Here is a 19,382-nt window from a genome sequence, read left to right as displayed (position 1 = left end):
ATCTGTAACATTAAATAACCACATGTCACGGAATGATGAAGTATCTACAGTCAATCCACCAGTAGTGATAGAGAGTAGAATCATGTCCGTTCCAGATCACTGAGACATTCTGGCTTTAAAACTCCGGGGAACATGTTTCAATGACATGTGTGCGACCTACGGGGAATAAAACAAAGTTGCATGTTTGTTATGTCGGTGCCTCTGCTTGTCCGCGGTGACGTTGATGGTAGCGCAACCATTTTGGTATTTATTCTAATCAGCGCGCCGTGTTGACCAATCACAGCGACCCTCGGATAATCTCCAGCCAATGGATGGGCGACGCTGTGACTCACCAAATAAGGAGAGACACCACCAAATAAGGACACGTTGTATCTCTTTATAAGGCGGGAAGTAGTTCCCGTGTTCGGAGATCACTGCGCTGCCGTAAATGTTGCTTTGAAATTAGACGTGTTAAAGCACACATGATCCGCAGAGAGAGGCGTGATGTGGTTTTCATTCAGAAAAAGTAAACACGTGAAACCCAGCAGGTCAACACGTGTGTAATTGTCCGGTAATAGCACGGACTACTTGACATCGCGGATGTATATGCATGGCGCGCTTCGCATATTCCTTTTAGAGAAGGTTCTGGGAGTAGTGGCGGCAGAGGAGGAGGAGACGCAGCGGGGCTCAGGGGTTGAACGGCAGCATCACTTCCCAAAGTTTGTCTCGGTTATTTCCTGGAGTCGAACCATCAACCTGCCGGGTTTGTTTACGTTGTGCGGCTCAGCCGTGTGTATGCGCTCTGTCCGTCATTTCCGACCCGACGCGCTCCAGCTCTCCGGCTGGTGTTCACAGACTCGGCTCCGCGAGTAGAATGTTACCGAGCCAGGTTGGGTCGGCACTATCTGGGAACGGCTCAGCTTCGGGCAGGGGAACCACAGGGCACGGCGCGGGGGTTGTCGGGAGCGGGGTCCGTCCAGTTTTAGTGAGAGCAGGGCAAGCTTTACAGGGGGTCGGGGAGTGCGCTGCCGGGCGACAAGGGGAGAGAGACGCCATCGGGATGCTGGGGGCAAACGGTCCTGGGGGTCCGAGAGGTGTGCGGCCGGGGAACGGGACAGGCGTGACCTCCCTGCAGAGCGCCGTGCAGGGGAGCATGGTGGGGATGAACGCGGGGGTCGTGATGCCGCACGGAGCGCGGTTCGACCCGGACAGAGAGATCGCTCCGCTGTGCAGCGGCTCGGATAACGACTCGGACTCCGCGGAGGACGACGACCCTGTGGGTTCACTCGGGGACAGCAGGAGAGGGGTGAAGCGGGAGAGAGGGGAGATGGAGGCGGCGGTGACGGGACAGGAGGTGGGAGTAGCTCCCGGAGGTTACGGCATGGTGCCCGGTGGGGTCGCGGGGGCGAAGCCGGGGAAGAAGACACGTGGGCGCGTCAAGATAAAGATGGAATTTATTGACAACAAGTTGAGACGGTACACGACTTTCAGCAAGAGGAAGACTGGGATCATGAAGAAGGTGAGTCCGAGTGTTGCACTGTTACATGTGTTGTTCATTGACTCATGGATCACGCCTCTTTTACCTGTGCATCTCTGACACCTGTTGCGTGATCCTGCTCTGTTATTGTGATCATCTCCTACTGACATGTTGTGAATGGAGGCTCCACTGACCTGCAGTTCCTCTCCTCTCAATTCATTTCATACTACAGACAAACGAGTGTGGCACTGACTGTCTGGCAGTGAGGAAGTCAGGGCTTTTATGACAGGCCACGTGCTTTTTATAGACTTGAGCAAATGACAATTCTATTTGTGACCAGGTCCACCCACAGCTCTACCTCACACATGGCCTGACACACACACACACACACACACACACACACACACACACACACACACACACACACACACACACACACACACACACACACACAGATTTCCAGATAAACGGACACACTCCATTCATGCACACATACCCTTACACCCTCATACACTGCTGCCTGGAACTGTTTTCTGCGGCTATTTCCTTTGGTTGCAGGCAGCAGCCATGTGGTGATGAACAGCAGCAGGGCCAGTAGGTGCCAACAGCTGACTAAACCCCAGGGAGGCAAGTCAGAGGACAGTCAGAGAGCACCCAAACAGAAGTGAAGTCCATGCACTGTGGTACACGCGTCGTGAGCCAGTGGTTGACTTGCCTTGGTTCTTAGTTTAGTTGTGATTCACCCGGATCTTGCCTCCATCGTTCTCTGCTTAATTGAGCACCAATCATTACTTCTCTGGAACTCACAACCCAGCCACATGTTTGCTGCCGTGATAAACGGTTGCTCTGTGGCATTTGGCATCAAGGCATCTGCAGCAGATTATTTGGAGATGAAGTCGCCTGTTGACCGGAGGCACAGCAGTTGTTTTGCAGTAGACGCGGCCATTTTTCATTGTGACTTTAGGTAAACACTGGTAAGCCGTGTTTTATTGTAGTTGCAAGAGTTTTCATTCGTGCTGATGCTACTTCCAAGGTGCCGGCATCATGTACTCTGATTTATTTCTCTATCCTCTTTATGTATCCCGGACTGTTGTCGTGGAAACTGGGGTGTCTTCATGTAGGCTGTTGGCAGCACGAACATTGTTTGACACAGTGCGGGGAAGGAGGATTTTTGTAAATGTTGCCCACACTATGTGAGCCGTCACAGAAAATGACAGGTGGGTGGAGTGGGAAGATGCATCGTAGAGTGGTCTCGCACTGGTTTCTAGGATGCGCCTGGTTTTCATTTTGATGGATGTGTTGAGTGAAGTCTTCGTCTTTTCGTCAGACATAACACTTTGCACAATACAGTATTACTCACTTAATTAGTTGTTCCTTTGCTGGTTCAGTTGTCCTGAAAAGGGCATTTTTGCGCTTTCTGTCGCTCTGCTCAGTTCTCACTTTTTATAGCAGACATTTGAACTTGTTATGGCAGGAAATGTTCAAGTGTTACCAATAGAATAAACGGTGGCTCCATTCCATTCAGGTATCACGAGTGCGATACCAGAGCTCTGAAACTGGCTCATCCAATTTTTTTAATGTAATTATTTATACCATGGTTTTTCCTGCTGTGACATGTCGACTGTTCAAGCAGTTTAAAGTTTAATGCTAATCCTTAGTGATAATTCATTGTTTATCAAACACTCACAACTTTACATTGTTTTAAATTAATTAGTTCTTAACAGTTGCTCAGAGGACACAATTAGAAGACTCTAATTTGGACTCCAACAACTTCCAATGTACACGTCATCTATTATTTGATTGAAGAAATCATGTTTAATCCAATACAGTAATAATCATTTATAGCAGTGTTAAACATTGCTGAGGTGAGGATATGTGTATATATATATTTTTTATCCAATATCTGACAAATGCACTTTAAACAAGACTCACGAGCAAACAGACCCTCGCGCATGTTATCTATGCAGACTGGACATTGGCCGATTCTTTAACCATCGGACAAGGGGCAAACGTGGCTAATTTTGTCCAAATCCCAAATATGATGAATTAACACATCAGTGAGAACCTCAGACGTCACATTTGGGAAGCTGGAACAATCAGATGTTTTTATATTTGCCTTTCGATTGGCATCAAAAGACCATCAAAAGTTTTGTTGGCAATTTTTGTCTATCAGCGAATCAATTTCTAGACTGATTGTTTAAACACTACTTCCAATGCCTGCAAGCCACAATGGTTGACTTTGCACACGTGTATTGTGATCTTGCTTCAATTCAAATCCAACGGATATTGTTTTACAGATGTTTTAGCAGATGCTCCTGCAGACAAACAACAGAGAAATATACTGAGAAATAAGTTTTACTTGGCTAGTTTATCCATTTTTGTGTCCATCTTTTGCTTCTTCTTTATGTAATATATATATATATATCTATATAGATATATATAGATATATATGAGCTCGACTTGGAATTTGTACGAGCCAGAGGAATCAATTACCTTCCAAACACTCATATAACCTGCAGTCATGAATATTTATGAGAAATTCAGCAAGGCAAGAAAATGTATTAAAGCGTTGTGTAGGTGTAGTTTGTGCTGCCACTTAACTCACTTAAATAAACAAATTCGTCCTTTATCTGTCTGTCTGCATGCTGGCCAAACATCAGAGCTCGCTGTTAGACAGACACCCGTCTGCCAGTTGAGGGAAGGGGTTGGAGCTGGATAGTTTATCATTACCAGTGTGAGGTGAGGTGACGTGTGCAACAAGCCAGGTGTTCCTTCAAAACACACACACAAGCTCTGCGTAATGAGTTTCAAGTGCTCAGGTGACATAAGCAGCACCGAGCCACTTCAGGAGGAGCTAGCCATCATTGGCCTTCTGTTCTGTCATCGCATAATCACACACAAAAGCAATTATGTCGTCAGCGTCAGTTGGCACTAGCCCACATATAGAGGACTCGACTGATACAGCTCATAATGAGGGCAGTGTTAAAGCTGACTCGTCATGTGGTATGGACGGCAAATGCACATTTTAATATCGGCTCAATAAAACCATTAATTTGAATGTGATTCGTCTCCTCCTCGCTCCGTCTGAGGGTATCTGAATCCAGCTTGGCACATCTATCAGCTAGCTGCCGCTGCACCGTGTTCACCAACGTGATGGTAATGGCACTGTGCCTTCAAAGCACCACATGAATCCTCCACATAACTGATGAGTCATTTAGATGAAAAAGCTTTCTCATGAGTTCAACCCGAGTGCAGCATCGACATCTGTGTGTGTGTGTGTGTGTTGGATGGCGTTTGAGTCTCATTGTGCGTTTCTTTTACGCCAGGGAGTTTGAACGTGAGCGTCTAGGCGCCTTGTCATTCATTACACAGCATGCAGAGCGTGATGGTGGCCTCATGTTTCACAGCCGGATTCCTCTGCGCCTTAAAAATGACTCCTTGCTTCTTCTGTCAAGAGTGGGTTACTACCGGTCCCCCTGCCTATGCAAGCCAGTCCCCTGCTGCAATCAGTCTCACAGCTATATCACACTCTCTATTCTGGGAACCTTATCTCATATTATTTTAGCCTCATCTGTGTTATAAGTCAGGCTTCACTACAGGGGTATTTTTAGATCCTAATGTTTTGAAGCGTGGGTATTTTTTATTTCCCCCCAGAGTTCCATCTTCAAATTTCTCACATTCTGTTGAGAATTCTTTTTACGATGTTTGATTGAACCATCCACTCTGTCAGATACTGATGTTTTCCCTGTTTCTCTTTCCCAGGCCTATGAGCTCTCCACCCTGACAGGAACCCAGGTTCTGCTGCTCGTGGCCAGTGAAACGGGTCACGTTTACACTTTTGCCACTCGCAAGCTCCAGCCAATGATCACCAGTGAAACAGGCAAAGCCCTGATCCAAACATGCCTCAACTCGCCGGACTCGCCGCCACGATCTGACCCGTCCACGGACCAGCGCATGAGTGCCACGGGCTTCGAGGAGACGGACCTCACTTATCAGGTGTCGGAGTCGGAGAGCATGGGGGACACAAAGGTGAGAACTAAAAGAGAATTAAAGCCTTGTTACCATCTCAATCACAAGTAGAATGCACAAATGTTTCCAGATAAACCTTGTCCTTCTTTGCACCAACATTGCAACTGTAAAATAATGTTAATATATTAAAATCAACAGTTCAATACTATTATTTTGTTTCATATCAGATTAAGAGTGAGTAAATAAAAACAAATTAATCAAACCCCCGGGCAGCTGCCAAAAGTAATCTTTGTCCTGTTGTTGACACTTTTGAACTTTTGTCTGTTATATTGTGAGGCCTGTGTTTTGGGCTGGTGGTGTGGTTCTGAGCATCAAGTCCTTTTTTGTTTTTAAATTAAATCAAAAAGTCTCCCTGATGCTTCAAAAGGCTGGGGAGTGAAGGGAGGAGCAGATAAGATGTGGAGTATTATTCTACTCTACTGAAGGGAGCTGTCTACACTTTACCTCTGTGACCCCTCGTCCAGGAAAGCCTCATAACGCTCTGAGAGATAAATCACAGCAGGTCTGGGTTGTGTTAGGATGAGAAACACGCAGACTCCTTTATGGACGACTTTGGTGTTTATCTTAGGATTTTGGGATGGTGCTGTTCATGGATGGAACGCAGAGCTAATGAAACATATCTAATATTTCTGAAAATATGGGAATATCACACATTGTATACAATTTCCAACCATGTTAAACTTTTTAAAATAGCCTTGACAGATCTACCTTCAGGACTGGATATTTTCAGAAGATGAATTTCTGCATTTCTTTTAGTTCTGTGTGTAGTGTACTCTTTTTCAACTTTTGATACTGCAGATCATGTCCCTGTGTTTGCCTCTGCGTTGCTTCGAGGTTTCTTAAACCTTGAGCGTTTGAAGTGAAGCGATAAACTCATCAGCAGACACACTTCGCTGCCCACACCTCCGTGTGATCACGTGCTGGGAAGCCAAGATTCCCTCCACTGTTTACACGGCTTAAGTCACCCCTTAGAAGACGGACACTGGCAGGCCTGTTTGGCCGCGTGCTGTTTTTACAAGGCACTAACTAACACGTACCATACAGCGACGAGGAGAGTAGATAAACCTTTGCACGTTAAAACCCTCTCATGCCCACTCTGCTCATTGATAAAAATTAGATTCTGTCTCTGTTGCCATATATGGTATGGTTTCCCTGCCTGCTCTCTTGGCTGAGGCCCCGCGCATTCCTTATAAGCTGCAGCTGTCTTTGGAGTCCTGTGATTTCCCCCCCCACCCACCCCCCAGCCCCCCACTCATTTAGTGATATGAAGGGGAGGTATGGATGTAGATACGAGCGGGCTGGAATGGAAACATTTGTGCAATACTTTGTCAAGTTTCATATGACATGTATTGAGGTGACTGGCAATGATGCCGTGACCTCTAACCCCCCCCCCCAGCTGCAGTCACAAGTCAGGGACAGCAGCATGAGTCTCCGTGAGCCCTCTCCACTACGAGTCCTCACCGCATGGTCCATCTCAGGATGTGTGCTGTTATGATTCGGACATGGCAGGTGGATAGAACGGCCTTGATTTTAAATGTTTTCGTTCCTGTGCAGTAGATCGGTTTGCGTGATCACCGTGTGCACCTCTGCAGCGTCTGGACGCTATTCATCAAGAGAGTATGTCACACATACAGTCCGAGCTAGTCTAAACAGTTCAGAGTTTGCGATGGCTGGCGGGGGGGGGCGGTGGGGGAGTAGAGGACATGGAGGAGCAACAGAGCATGAAGTGAAGAAGACATTTCTTATAAAATCATGTGAAAGTAGAAATTCTTGTGCTTAACTGTTGCTGCCATGAACAGAGTTAAAATCCTGTGAAAGTATTCCCAAGAAGTGGAACAATAAAACCCCTACACACTTATTGGTAATGTTTTCTATGGACATACTTTTTGTTCTTGAAGTGGTGTATTTTACTCAAATAGGAAAGGAGACATATTGATTATTTTTTTCTGTCAAGTATACTGTTACACTGTCTGTATTAATTGTGGTCAAATGAGGTTAACATGTGTGTAAGTGTGACAGAAACGCTGAACACCGTTTTTTTCTACTTCCACAACAAGCTTACGTTTACTCACCACAGCTTTCTATATATGGTCATATGCTTCGAGTACAGCTCATTCTCCCAAAACACTCGACTTGAGTAGTATTATAGGGATTTAATGTGCTCCAGCATAAGAATAACTGATGCTACAGGTTTACTCTGTTATTCTGCTGTCTGGCAACAGCAGAATAACTTTTTACAAGCAACATTTGCTTTTGTGTTCCTAAGGGAAAGTTTTCCACACCAGCTGAATTCTTATCAATATTGCTACAAATGCGACCATCAAATGTGGCATGTGTAGCAATTTAAAAAATAAAATATATTATCTGAATCCAACATCGTGTCTCACGGATTTAAACTCGGGCTGGGACGTGTAGTCAAACTTAGGTAGTTGCCATTGAAATAATAATTCCAGAAAACTCTGTTTGTGGCTCAAAAACCTTTTCATCATGTCAGCTTCACACTGGGAATGCATATTGTTGAGGATCCAGGGAAGTGCAGTGTCGTATTAGTTGTGATTAGGAAACGCAATACATTTAATATATACTTTTGAATAAACAGGCGACCAGTGAGAGCTCTGAAGCAGAGACGGCTGGGTCACATGGTGATATTTCCATCACGACCACTGACGTGATTACATATAGTTCAGTGTATTCCCCTTAATGTATTCCTTTTTTATATTGTGAAAAATATACATTGTATTTAAAATGGTAAATAATTGGCCATTTGGTAGAACTTGACTACTATTTTTAATGTGTTTAAGAAAGTCTGTTGGAAAATCATCATTGTTTAATATCAGTGATTAATTTGTCAGAGAAAAAAACTTGGACATGGACGATGTCCAAACACAAACAAGTTCAGTTGCCTGTGCATTTGAGTAACTTCTGAAGAAACCATGACCTCGATGACTGAGAATCTTCACAAAAGTGTTCAACCTAAACTATTCCCTTAGTCCTGTCTGGACGAATTCACCACCGACCGGGCTGCTGTTGGCTCAGTGTGGGAAATCATGACTGAAAATGTTTTATTTACCTACTTTATCTACTGTAAACACGTTTTTTAAGAAGAGAAATGGGCCGTGCAGCTCCAGAGTCACACTTCATGGCTGATTGCTTTGTGTGTCTGTTAAAGTTTGAATTCTGTGTGTCACATTATTATCATCTCATATGTTGACTGTTCAGATGCCTTGAACTGACTCTTGAGTCACTGTCCCCAGACCTCAAACTGCTACTGACAACACGAGCAGAAAGAAAAGCAGAGACTGCTTTCTAGAAACCAGCCAGGATTACTCAAGGGGGAGTTCCTTTAATTGAGCAGGGTAGTGTTAAAAGACTTTGAGTTTCAGGTGTGTGTGACTCACTTTATGTCTGGATGACCCTCACTTTTCTATGGTTTCTGCTTTTTCAGGTCGCAAAGTAGGAAAGACCTGAAGTTAACATGATCAAGACTGTTCTCTGAGGACTGAGTAAATGCATTGTTGGAAATATACTATCTGATGTAGAGGTGAATGAGGAATGACGATGGAAAAGTAGCGAGCACTTTGCAAACAGGGTAGATTTGTCCTCATTGTGCCGTCCCTTCATCCCTTCCAACAGATCCTGGTGTTGTTTATAGCTGATTCTTAATACTAGACAAGCCTCCAGTACAGATGTTTTTATGTGTTTCTGGTTATTTTTGGAAGGGGAAGGCAAATCCCACAACTCTTGTTTGCTCAGAGGATCTGTCTTAGCACCCAACTCCATTTTTCCCCTCCTCCCTGCCCTCACTCTCTCTCTCCTGTCCCTCCATTCGCTCCATGCCTCTCTATCTCCTTCCTCCCTGCTGCGTTCACTGTGCTCTTGTTTTAGTCCTGGTGGAAATTGTATTTGTTGCTCTGCTCATTAGCTCAGTTGACACTTCCATTGCACTGTGATGTCGCAATAAACACAGAGCAGAAGACTTGCAGACCAAGGCCACTGTCCTGATGAGCAGCGGTCATGTTTGTTTTTCTGGCGTTACCGCTCTGCAGACGTGCCGCGAGCGATCTAACAGCCTCATTATTCCATATCTATGATTGTGTTTTTAAAAAGTGTGTATCATTTCACACTTTTCTACAGTTCGTTCAAACGCCTTAAAGTAGATGACAGGAGAGAATCGCTGAGGTGACGGAATGTTAATTTCCTCTGATGTTTGCTCTCATCAGAAGGCTGCCCCTGAGGTGGTGATTGTATCCGAGGGGAGGGAAGCAGCATGTTGGCTGTATTGGAGGGGGGAGGCGAGAAACGTTATGTCACCCCCCCATACCCCCCCCCTTCCACCTCCTTATTTTACAGCGAGCAACTGGACAGGTCATCCGCCATTGGCTGCACCTCCTCCACTTGGGCTGCCTTGCCTTTTTTAGCAGTCCCAAATGGAGCTGCAAATTCCATGTTGCTGGCAGGGTGACAGACTGGGAGATGGGAGCCAGCAAATGGGAGATTAGACGAGGGCCAGCCACCAGTAGACTGCACAATGGGCTCTCCAACCAAACACTGGATCAGCCTGACAGTTGTCACCTTCAATTTGGACTGATTAATCCCCCCCCATAAATAGGGAATAATTTGTGTCCTTCTCTTTTTAATTACCCTGTTATTTACCAAGTCTTAAAACAGGCTCCTTCCTGTGATGTCTGTGAATTTAAGGAGGGTTATTGAGGCATTTATTCTTTTACCATATCGAGCCACTGAGAACGCACAAAATGTTTGGAAAAACAAGCATGTAAAAGTGCTAACGGAATTGTTTTGCCTCTTTTGTGTTATATGTTGTAAAACTGCACAACCAGAGAAACCTTGAGTCTATAAACAAGATTGCTTGTGTTTCTCATGGTTTGGGTTTATTGTATTCTACCTCCTGATCCTTTTTATATTAGGATTTGTCTTCACAGTGGATTTAGGAGGCACAGAATGTAGAAATGCTCGAGACCTCTGTTTCTGAAGTAAAATATTGTCCCTCTTTTGTAAAATGCTTTATAGAGACTGCTCTCAGTGGCCCCTGTGTCTAGACTCGAGGATTCATCGCCAATTTCAGAAAACTCTTTCCTCCATTCGCACAACTATAAATTGTGAATTCATTTGTTATTTTCTGCTACTTCATACTAAGTGGAGTTTTTTCCCCCGGTCGTGCTCTGGTTCAATTTTCTTTTCCAAAGCAAAGGGAACGGTGCTGTGGTTCATTTTCAAAACAAGTGGGAGAATCTGGGATAAAATTGTCAAACCATAAGGCAACAATCCTATTTCACCAATTCCTTCTAAGCTGACACAAGTCTTTATCAACAAACTCAGATGGTGTGAAATGCATAATACCTAAGATTATTAGTTTGAAATGATGCAGGAAAAAGTCCAAATACTCAAAGCTCTTGGACACATCCCCCTTTTTGTTCGACCAACATTTCAAGAGCACAAATCGCATAAGAGAAAACTGTGAAGTTTGTGGCTTTTCCTTTTAAACGTAGAATGGTACCCAATAAAGTGTATACCTCCACAGACCCCTTGATCCAGATCTGCACCAAATGTAATAGGTTCTTTGTTGGGTCATTCCCCACCCCTCTGAAATATTTCATGGAAATTAGTAGTTTCTGTTTAATCCTGCAAACAAACAAACAAACCAACAAACAAACATCAGAAAACATAACCTCCTTGGCAGAAGCAAACACAGAATTAAAAATACAGATTAAAATAATGATATAAAAAACTATCGGTTTCAGGTCTAATATGTTGTATTATACACTAAAGACATGTTCCAGAGTAAATTAAGTTGACACAAAGAGCTCAAACCTCCGCCAAGGCCCAACATTCCCCTTAAATTCAATCAAGTTGCACCAAATTACACAAACTCATGGATATCAGTTCCTTAAATGTGTCTATTTATTTATTTTCATAAAGATCCATTTGGTTGAGAAACCAGATCAATTCCTGCCCCTGATCCAGATCCCCACATAAATGTAATGGGCTCTTTCCTGACCCATACCACATCCTTCCACGAGGTACTCTGCTCCGTTGTTTTTGTGTAGAGTTGCCTATAAAACAATGAAAAAACGGACCGGGGTGAAAACGTAACTCCCTTGGTGTAAGTAACTAATGGTTTCAGATCGAATGCTTGATTTTGCAACATGGTTAATTATGGAGAAAATGTGTGTGTCTCTGAAGGAGCAGGAAGCGGAAAGGACTCGAGGAGGAAAAGACGGTGGGAGGTTTTGCCTCCGTCACTAAGATGATTCTCTGTTCTCACTTCTTGTCTGTAGGAATGCATTGCACCACTGAGGCTTATGTTTACTATGCACTGCCTCAACTCTGAACTAAAACCCAGCGCTGTTTATAGACTGGCCAGTTGAACAAGAGACGCATGGTGATGGTCAAACAAAGCAGTTGGACAGTTAAGGCTTGTGACAGAGGTCACAGAGACAGTAGCAGTTTCACAATAGGTTTTTAGGGTGTAACCAGGTTTAATATCCAGTTTTTAACCCATGCAGTAATCTGTGTCCTTGTTAGATGTGAGTATAAACCAGCCAGAGCAGCCACATATTTCTCGACGGAGAAGTATAACATGGAGAAGCTGAAACCTCGCCATGTTTTAGTACGAAATCCGATAAAGCAACATGCTCCTTTTCCGGTGGCAAGAGCTACTGAGCGTCAGATGGCGGCTGTCATTACACGTGGTCTCTTGCTGCCTCAGCTGGCTCGGAGAGGGTTAATTCCCCCTCTGAGGTGCTCAGGTTTCCCTCCAGCTGTCGGTACTCTCAGCTGTTTGTACTCTGACCCCTTTACTGTCCCCTGTCCCAAACCTCACAAAGGTCTCACCCTGCTTCGCCACACAGACACACACACACTCTGCTTTTTTTTTTTTTTTTTTTTACATACTGCAGTTTTATCTGCTTTGTGACTACGATCCACACCTACTGTTACCATCTTTAAGATTTTTTCCCCGTGTAGAGTAAAACAATTCACGTTGGCCTTCCTGAACATCAATGAGACAACAAAATTGGAAAGTCTCTCGGGATAATGAAAACGTGCTGACAGCTGTGTCATGGTCTAGCTGTCTGCAGTCTGTCTATAATGAATAACAGGCCTGACAGTTGTATAGTAATTGGATCGTAGATTGTTGTTGTGTGAATTTAGATTCAGATTTCCTCTCTGGTTAAAAGGCCAGAACAACCGTGAGTGAGTCGTCTGTGCAGCCGCCACCCCTCCTCCTTCCCTGCAACTTTCCAGAGTCTGTTTAACTAAAGAGTTGAAGGACCTTGGACTGTCAGGACCCTGGACATGTGCTACAGACGAGCTAACTTGCGGCTCAGCTCTGTGTATTTCTGCTTTAAGACACCACCTGCTCAGCCATCTGCACCTCATCAAGTCCTGAAAACTCTTAAGTTAGCCTCAACACCCCTGATCATTTATTAAAACACTTATTAAACCTCTGTTTCAAATAAAACCAGTTTAAGCATTGCAGTGAGCAAAACTAGAAGCCTCTAAAAAATACTGATATGTGGGTAAACTGCAGTGGTGCTGAAGACTGGTAGCTAATCTTTACAGTAGCTCCATCTACATGAATTCATGGTAGTGAGTGGTTGGAACTCATTATCAGTGGAGTCTATGCTGGATCCTCCACCTCTCACCCATGTAATCAGTGACATATAAAAACCAATAGTGCTTTTCTAGGAGAGGTTGGCCTAGTCTGCTCACACATTACCTTTTGTTATTCATAATGATTAGAATTCCATGCAAATTATTTGCAATACACCGTCACTTGCTTTCACATAGTCCATGGCTGTTTTCAGACACTGAACCTGGATAATTTATTCACTGCTTTACCATGAAGTGATCTGACTATGAAACCAGTTCAGTCCCAGTACTGAGGCTGCACCCTCTGAGGGATACGCACACAAAAGATATGTCCTTCATCAGACCTGATGTCCAGACTGACTTTGTACTTTCTCCCAAAATAACAGTTTTTAACCTGTAATCTCAAATATCAGTCAAGTACAATTCTATCACTGGAAGCTGCCCTCAAACACACAACAAAGTATAAATACTGCTGGGAAACTGGGGCATTGTTTCAACAGTTTCAGATCCAGGTTGTGACATTTCCCTTCAATACATAATGTACAACTAACACACAGTGGACTTCATTAATGTGGTATGTCTTCGAATACCTGTGGCTGTATGCCTCTGCCATCCAGTGCAGGTTCAGTCTTTATTAAAAATAAAAGAATCAGGCTCATGAGGTCACCATGACCTTTGACCTTGTGACTGGTTATTATGATGTCTCTCTACTGTACACATGCAAAATTAAAGGATCCAGTCACTAAAATGAGAAGCAGCGTATTTATCATTCTTGGCCGTGCATGCAGCTCCCTTTTGTATTTGAATGGCCTCTCTTCTTTGCTTTGTTTCCTACAGGCTAAATGCACACCCCTGATTGTGAAATTATTATTATCTTGATTTGTCAGTGGCACCTCTGTTTTCATATTCAAACATCTGGATTCAAACCCTCAAAAGATATTGAGCCCACATAGAAATGCAATCTCTTTTCACATGTAGCCTTATTCCCATTCTGCTATTACAGATCATTAGTATTGTGTGATACGTGTTTTCATAAGTGCGGAGAAACAGGGATGGTGTGCTTCTGTGCTTTATAGTCCCGGCCTGACGCCTACTCTGCCCTTATCATGCAGCCCACTCACCAACACATCCTGCTCTGCTGTTCCATGGATGTTCAGATTTGTGTGTTGTGTGATGCTACAGCTCACCTCCTTAAGTTCATGTAGCATCTTCTCTGCCTAGTGTTATACAGTTACATGTTTTATGTTTCAAATAAAAAAAAAACGAAGGGTAGAAATTGTTTTTATCACTCTCCAGACGAGTTGGTTCAACCAGTGGCTGGATTTTAATTGCAGTATGTTCAGATGTTGCAGGATTCAGAAGAAACAGTCATCACACTACACTGCTGGAATTCTCACCATCTTATACTGAAATGTTAAAAAAAACTTTACATATGGATGCAATTAGACGGGTCCCGGTGCAGTTCCCTGCCCTGTTCATGTTCATTTGCTCCAAGTCTATTAAAACACACTCTGGTCTCTGTCGGCCGTCCATTGATCCCTGAAAATGCAACAAGAACTGAGGTCTATCATCCTGCTTGCCCTGCTGTCAGCTGCTCAGAGAGGAAAAGCCCCATTATGGTGTTGTTCCAGGTGTACCCATGTGAAACTCTGATGTTTCTGATGTTGATTCGTTTATTCAGAGCAAGAGCTAATGCAACATTTGGAAATAATAGCAACTTCTACAGTCATCCTATACCAAGTCCAGTGTATAGGAATCCTGTACTTTTAGATTTGCACTGAACTCTGGATAATCGCCTGAAACTAACAGAGGGGCTGTAAGTGAGAAGGGAAATGTCCAAGTCAGTTGCTGCATTCTCCGGAGTTTCTCCTTCAACCCTAGTAAATACTCCAGATAATGTCTGAATGAGCCCTGTTAGAAAACAGCTGGAGCTTATCTGGAGGATTCATCACAAACGAATGGGGTTTGATGTTTCTAACGCGCAACAGATGCAGAACTGAAACGAAGAATATGTCAAGAGCGCTTTTAGTGATAAGTTGTCAATATGCTGTAAATCAGAGGTCTTCAACAGGGGGTCCGCGACCCCTAGGGGGTCCGCGGAGGTACTGCAGGGGGGTCGCGAAATGTTTGGTTGATGAGACAATTTTTTTAATTGTTTATAATTTTTGATTTATTTTCTAACCAATTTTTTTCCACAAATTTAAATATCTTTAAATACACATTAACAGGCATCCAACATATTGAGAGGCTAATTTGACCCTCTGCCTGACAACCTCCATCCGTCCAAGGTTAGATAAGTTGTGAGCTACCCATCAGGGTCCGACATTTCACTAATGTGGGAGGACGTGTGCTATCCACCACTGGCTTGAGGATTCACTGTCTCTTCTGCATGTATGTTTAAAATAAAAAGATGAATCTATGAATTACTTTAATAGCTCAGTGTTGTATGCAAGATGTATGTTTAAAAATGGCAGTGGCATGGCCAGCCTGTACCGTGCACTTGTTTTAAATTAACAACATGAATATATGAACCTGTGTTATATTTGAATAGCTTAGTATTGAATGCACAATAACAGGGTAGCTATGTTTATATATGGCACAAGGCCCAGTTTAATATTAAACACACTTGTATACAATATATATAGTAGGGGGTCCCTGCTCCCTCTCTCGACCAGTTTGGGGGTCCTTGGCCTGAAAAACGTTGAAGACCCCTGCTGTAAAGAAATCACGTGATCTCCGTAGGGTCATTTATCTCTTACATCCTGCATGCTGCGCCATAACTATCCTGAAGGTTCCGGACATTTTCCTGTTGATATGAAGGCACCTAACCCTGATAACCTCCTGCTGTGTTCTATGTGAACCAGACACAAACTCGATAATAAGGTTCAAACATTTTCTAGAGATCTTGTCTGAAAACTTTAAAAATACCATCCAACGATCTGCCCATGTCTTCCTAAGAAGACTTGTTTTTGTTTTTTCTCCTCCCAGGATTCACTGAAGCCGACGTTCACGGTGGCCAGCCTTCCAGGCAGCACCCAGTCCACAGTACCCACCACCTCCACCACCATGCAGGTGAGCAGCGGAACTTCGTTTCCCCTCACCAACTACTTGGCGCCCGTCTCGGGCAGCAACATCAGCGCCAACGGCACCGTCCTCAAGGCCGCCGGTGGCTCCACAGGGGTCATGCAGCTGCCCGGTGGCTTCACCTTCATGCCTGGTACGTAGAGAAGCAACACATGTCCTGAACATCTAGAGCTCTGTAGCAGTTCTCATTTCTGGTCTTAACCTCATATTATAGAGTCAGGGCACTCCTGCAGACCTGTGTGTTTTGCTAACGTCACAGCATTGTCTAGCTTATTTTCTGATTAGAATCTGAATGGCTTCTCCGTGATCTCCGGCGCCATCTCGGGAAGGGGGGGGGGGGTCGTGCCTCTCTCAGCGCTGTTTACATCACACAACAGCTCTTCGTAGGCAGTCACTAACACTCAGCGCCCTTGGTTTTTACAAAGCCCCCAGTATCCAGGAAAGGTACGTCCATTGGCAACTGGCCCTGGCTTTGATTGTCACTCGGGGACAGGAATAATTAGGTGAGAGGGACACAATAGACCTGGCAATGAGGGCTGACGAACACAGTCCATAATTAGTCATGAATATTCAATGAAGGATCGGTGCCTTGTGCTGAAATTATAATTGAGGTGCACTTTGTGGAGCCCGAGCTTTGTGTCAGTGTGGACCTGAACTACACATGACCCTTCATTAAGGGGGACCTCACCGACGCACACAGGGGATCTGTACACCACCAACTCAATGAGGACGTTTGGGGCAGCGGCCTCTGATTTGGGGATCCCTGAAGTGTTTCTAAACTGGCTTTCCCCAGACATTATTCATTACACTTCCTCTTTATAATGGACGTACTGGGAAACACTGCGTCTTCATCTGAGGGTCTCAAGGAGGGGCCTGGGGAAGCCAAGAGGTCACGATTCCCCCAAAGGCAAGAGTAATATTTTAATTTCACGATAATTTTATATTATCCAGTCTGTATAAGAACCATTTATTCAGACTGTCCATGACATGAAAAGACTTAAAAGCTGACTGGTGTGGTTTTCTCTACAGTTTAGGATGTAGACCAGAGTCTGTGTTGCAGCAGTGAAGCGGAACAGGCCCAGTGGTCGTCAGAGTTTTCAGTGGTGAATAGCTGCAGTTTGTGTTGGTTGTCAACCCTCTCCCTCAGCTGAACACACGGACAAACTGATTCCCACTTATGGCTCTTATGTTATTTTAGCTGACATGTGAAGGACAGTCTGGCAGCATCTCTGTCCCTTCTCCTTCTCTTCTTCCTCGCTCTATCGCTGCCGTTTACAACCTCCTCCTCTCGCCCTCCCTCTCTATACACCCTCTCACTCCCTCTCTCGTCCTCACCACCTGTCTGGCCCATAGCGGCAGTGCCAGGTGGAACAACACACCCTCCCACACTATAACCTCCTCAGCTGGCAGTTTGAAAGGGCCTGTCCGCCCGACTGCAGCAACTGTCAATGGAGCATCTGAGTAAATGTGAAGCTTTAACTCCAGAGTCATGTGCTGAAGTGAAATATCTGTCATCTCTACAGAAAAAGCTAAAAGACAATTGATACATGATGGAAGAAAGTAAGCTGGGGGCTTCAGAAAATGACAGTTACATGTGCACAGTGAAACTTCAGTCTAAATCAATGAATCAACTTTATTCAGTCGTACAGTGTGTCAACATTCAGGTTTATATGAACATCTTAAATAGCTTGAACTGAACACTGCCTTGCACTTGGTACAGATCAGTTTTACTTGTGGAACCTTCCAGTGTGAAATATTGTTGACATTTTAGCTAGCTCAGGCTAAAGCTGCACTACCCAAAATCACTTTGCCACTACAGGTGGAAGTTTCACCACTAGTAGTGCTGTGGAGCAATGTTTTTATAAGCCCCACTTGTTTTGTTGGCTACCTACACATGCAGGAGGGTGCAGAACCATTTGCGTGAGCATACGGGCTTCACAGTTCACATTCTGCTGTCGGGTTTCAAGTGCCAGCAAAGGCAACGAAAACGACATGATATAATTATATATATATTATAATATATTCAAAGATCGGCTTTTAGGAGAAAAAATGCACTCCACATGTTTGTGAAACCTCAATTTTAAACACAGTATGTTTTGGTGAGAAATATATTGTTAGTGTACTCCACAGTTCACCTATTAAGATCCATCCATCCATCCATTATCTATACTGCTTATCCTTTTAGCGTCGCGGGGGAGCTGGAGCTACAATTTAGAGTCTCCAGTTAACCTAACCCTAATACATGTCTTTGGACTGTGGGAGCAATCAGGAGTATCTGGAGAAAACCTACACAAAAATGGCAGTCCTGTTATCTTGTTAAAGATCTAGACTAATGGATGGAAGCTTAGATTAGAACAAAATGTTTACCAAAAACTAAACAGTGCACATCTGCTGTTCTGTTTATGTCTCTAGCACCTGAAGGTTGAAATTAACATTTTCAAACACTGCTGTATTTTCACGTTAAGTCTTATCCTCTGTGTGTCTGTGTGTGTGTGTGCCTGCCCCCTCCAGCAGGCACACCTCTCCCCCCTGGCACCCCCACCATTCCTCTGAGCCAGCTGCAGCAGCACTCCCTGGCCCTCCAGGGGCAGCATGGTCAGACCCTGGCCTCCGCCCAGCATCCACAGCAGGGACAGCAGGCTGTCTTCCGCTTCCCTGCTGCTGTCTCCCTCACAGGTGACCTGTTCTGCCTGCTGCCACCACTCTGCCTGCTTTTACTGATCATAGCCTCATTTCAAGCTGCCACCGCTAACGCTTCCTTCTATGAATAATAACCATTAGTATTACTAATTCAACTTGCACGACGATGTGTACTTCAGCTAACAGTACTGCCAATGCTTTTACTTCTACTTTATACCAACCCCAGTCCTGTACTTCATACTCCCCTCCTGTGGCCACTCCTCCTCCCCCTGTGGAGTGCGTGATGACTTACGGTAGCCACTGTGTGCCCTCCTCCATGTGTCTCTAGGAGCAGGCGTTCCTCAGCAGCTTCAGGCTATCCAGGTCCACCAAAACAGCTCTGAACACAACCAAGAGATCTCCCACTCCTCCACAAACTCCACCGGTAGGTCACATCCCCTCTGGAGAAACACTGCTGTCCCGTCTCATGCACGTTGGATGAAACCTCTCTGTCTAATGAGAATGTTTGGTTTTCTTGGAGCAGTGGTGCACAAACTTTTGCAAACCAAGGACCCCTAAAGTG

The 19,382-nt window shown here is 44.5% G+C and overlaps 1 protein-coding gene across 2 annotated transcripts in view; it reads left to right on the top strand.

The window, feature by feature from the left end:
- Positions 1-622: 622 nt before the first annotated feature.
- Positions 623-19,382, top strand: part of srfb (serum response factor b) — a 23,446-nt gene continuing 4,686 nt past the window's right edge. For both annotated transcript variants that reach the window (XM_053436739.1, XM_053436740.1), the window contains exons 1-4: positions 623-1,498; positions 5,219-5,485; positions 16,085-16,313; positions 19,149-19,244. In XM_053436739.1, coding sequence (XP_053292714.1) covers positions 854-1,498; positions 5,219-5,485; positions 16,085-16,313; positions 19,149-19,244 — 1,237 coding nt within the window. In that variant the 5' untranslated portion in view covers positions 623-853. The remainder of the gene's footprint in view (positions 1,499-5,218; positions 5,486-16,084; positions 16,314-19,148; positions 19,245-19,382) is intronic.

This window comes from Pleuronectes platessa, chromosome 12, assembly GCF_947347685.1.
Source record: "Pleuronectes platessa chromosome 12, fPlePla1.1, whole genome shotgun sequence".
In the NCBI taxonomy this organism is placed as follows: Eukaryota; Metazoa; Chordata; class Actinopteri; order Pleuronectiformes; family Pleuronectidae; genus Pleuronectes; species Pleuronectes platessa.
This window is presented reverse-complemented; position numbering and strand designations above follow the sequence as displayed.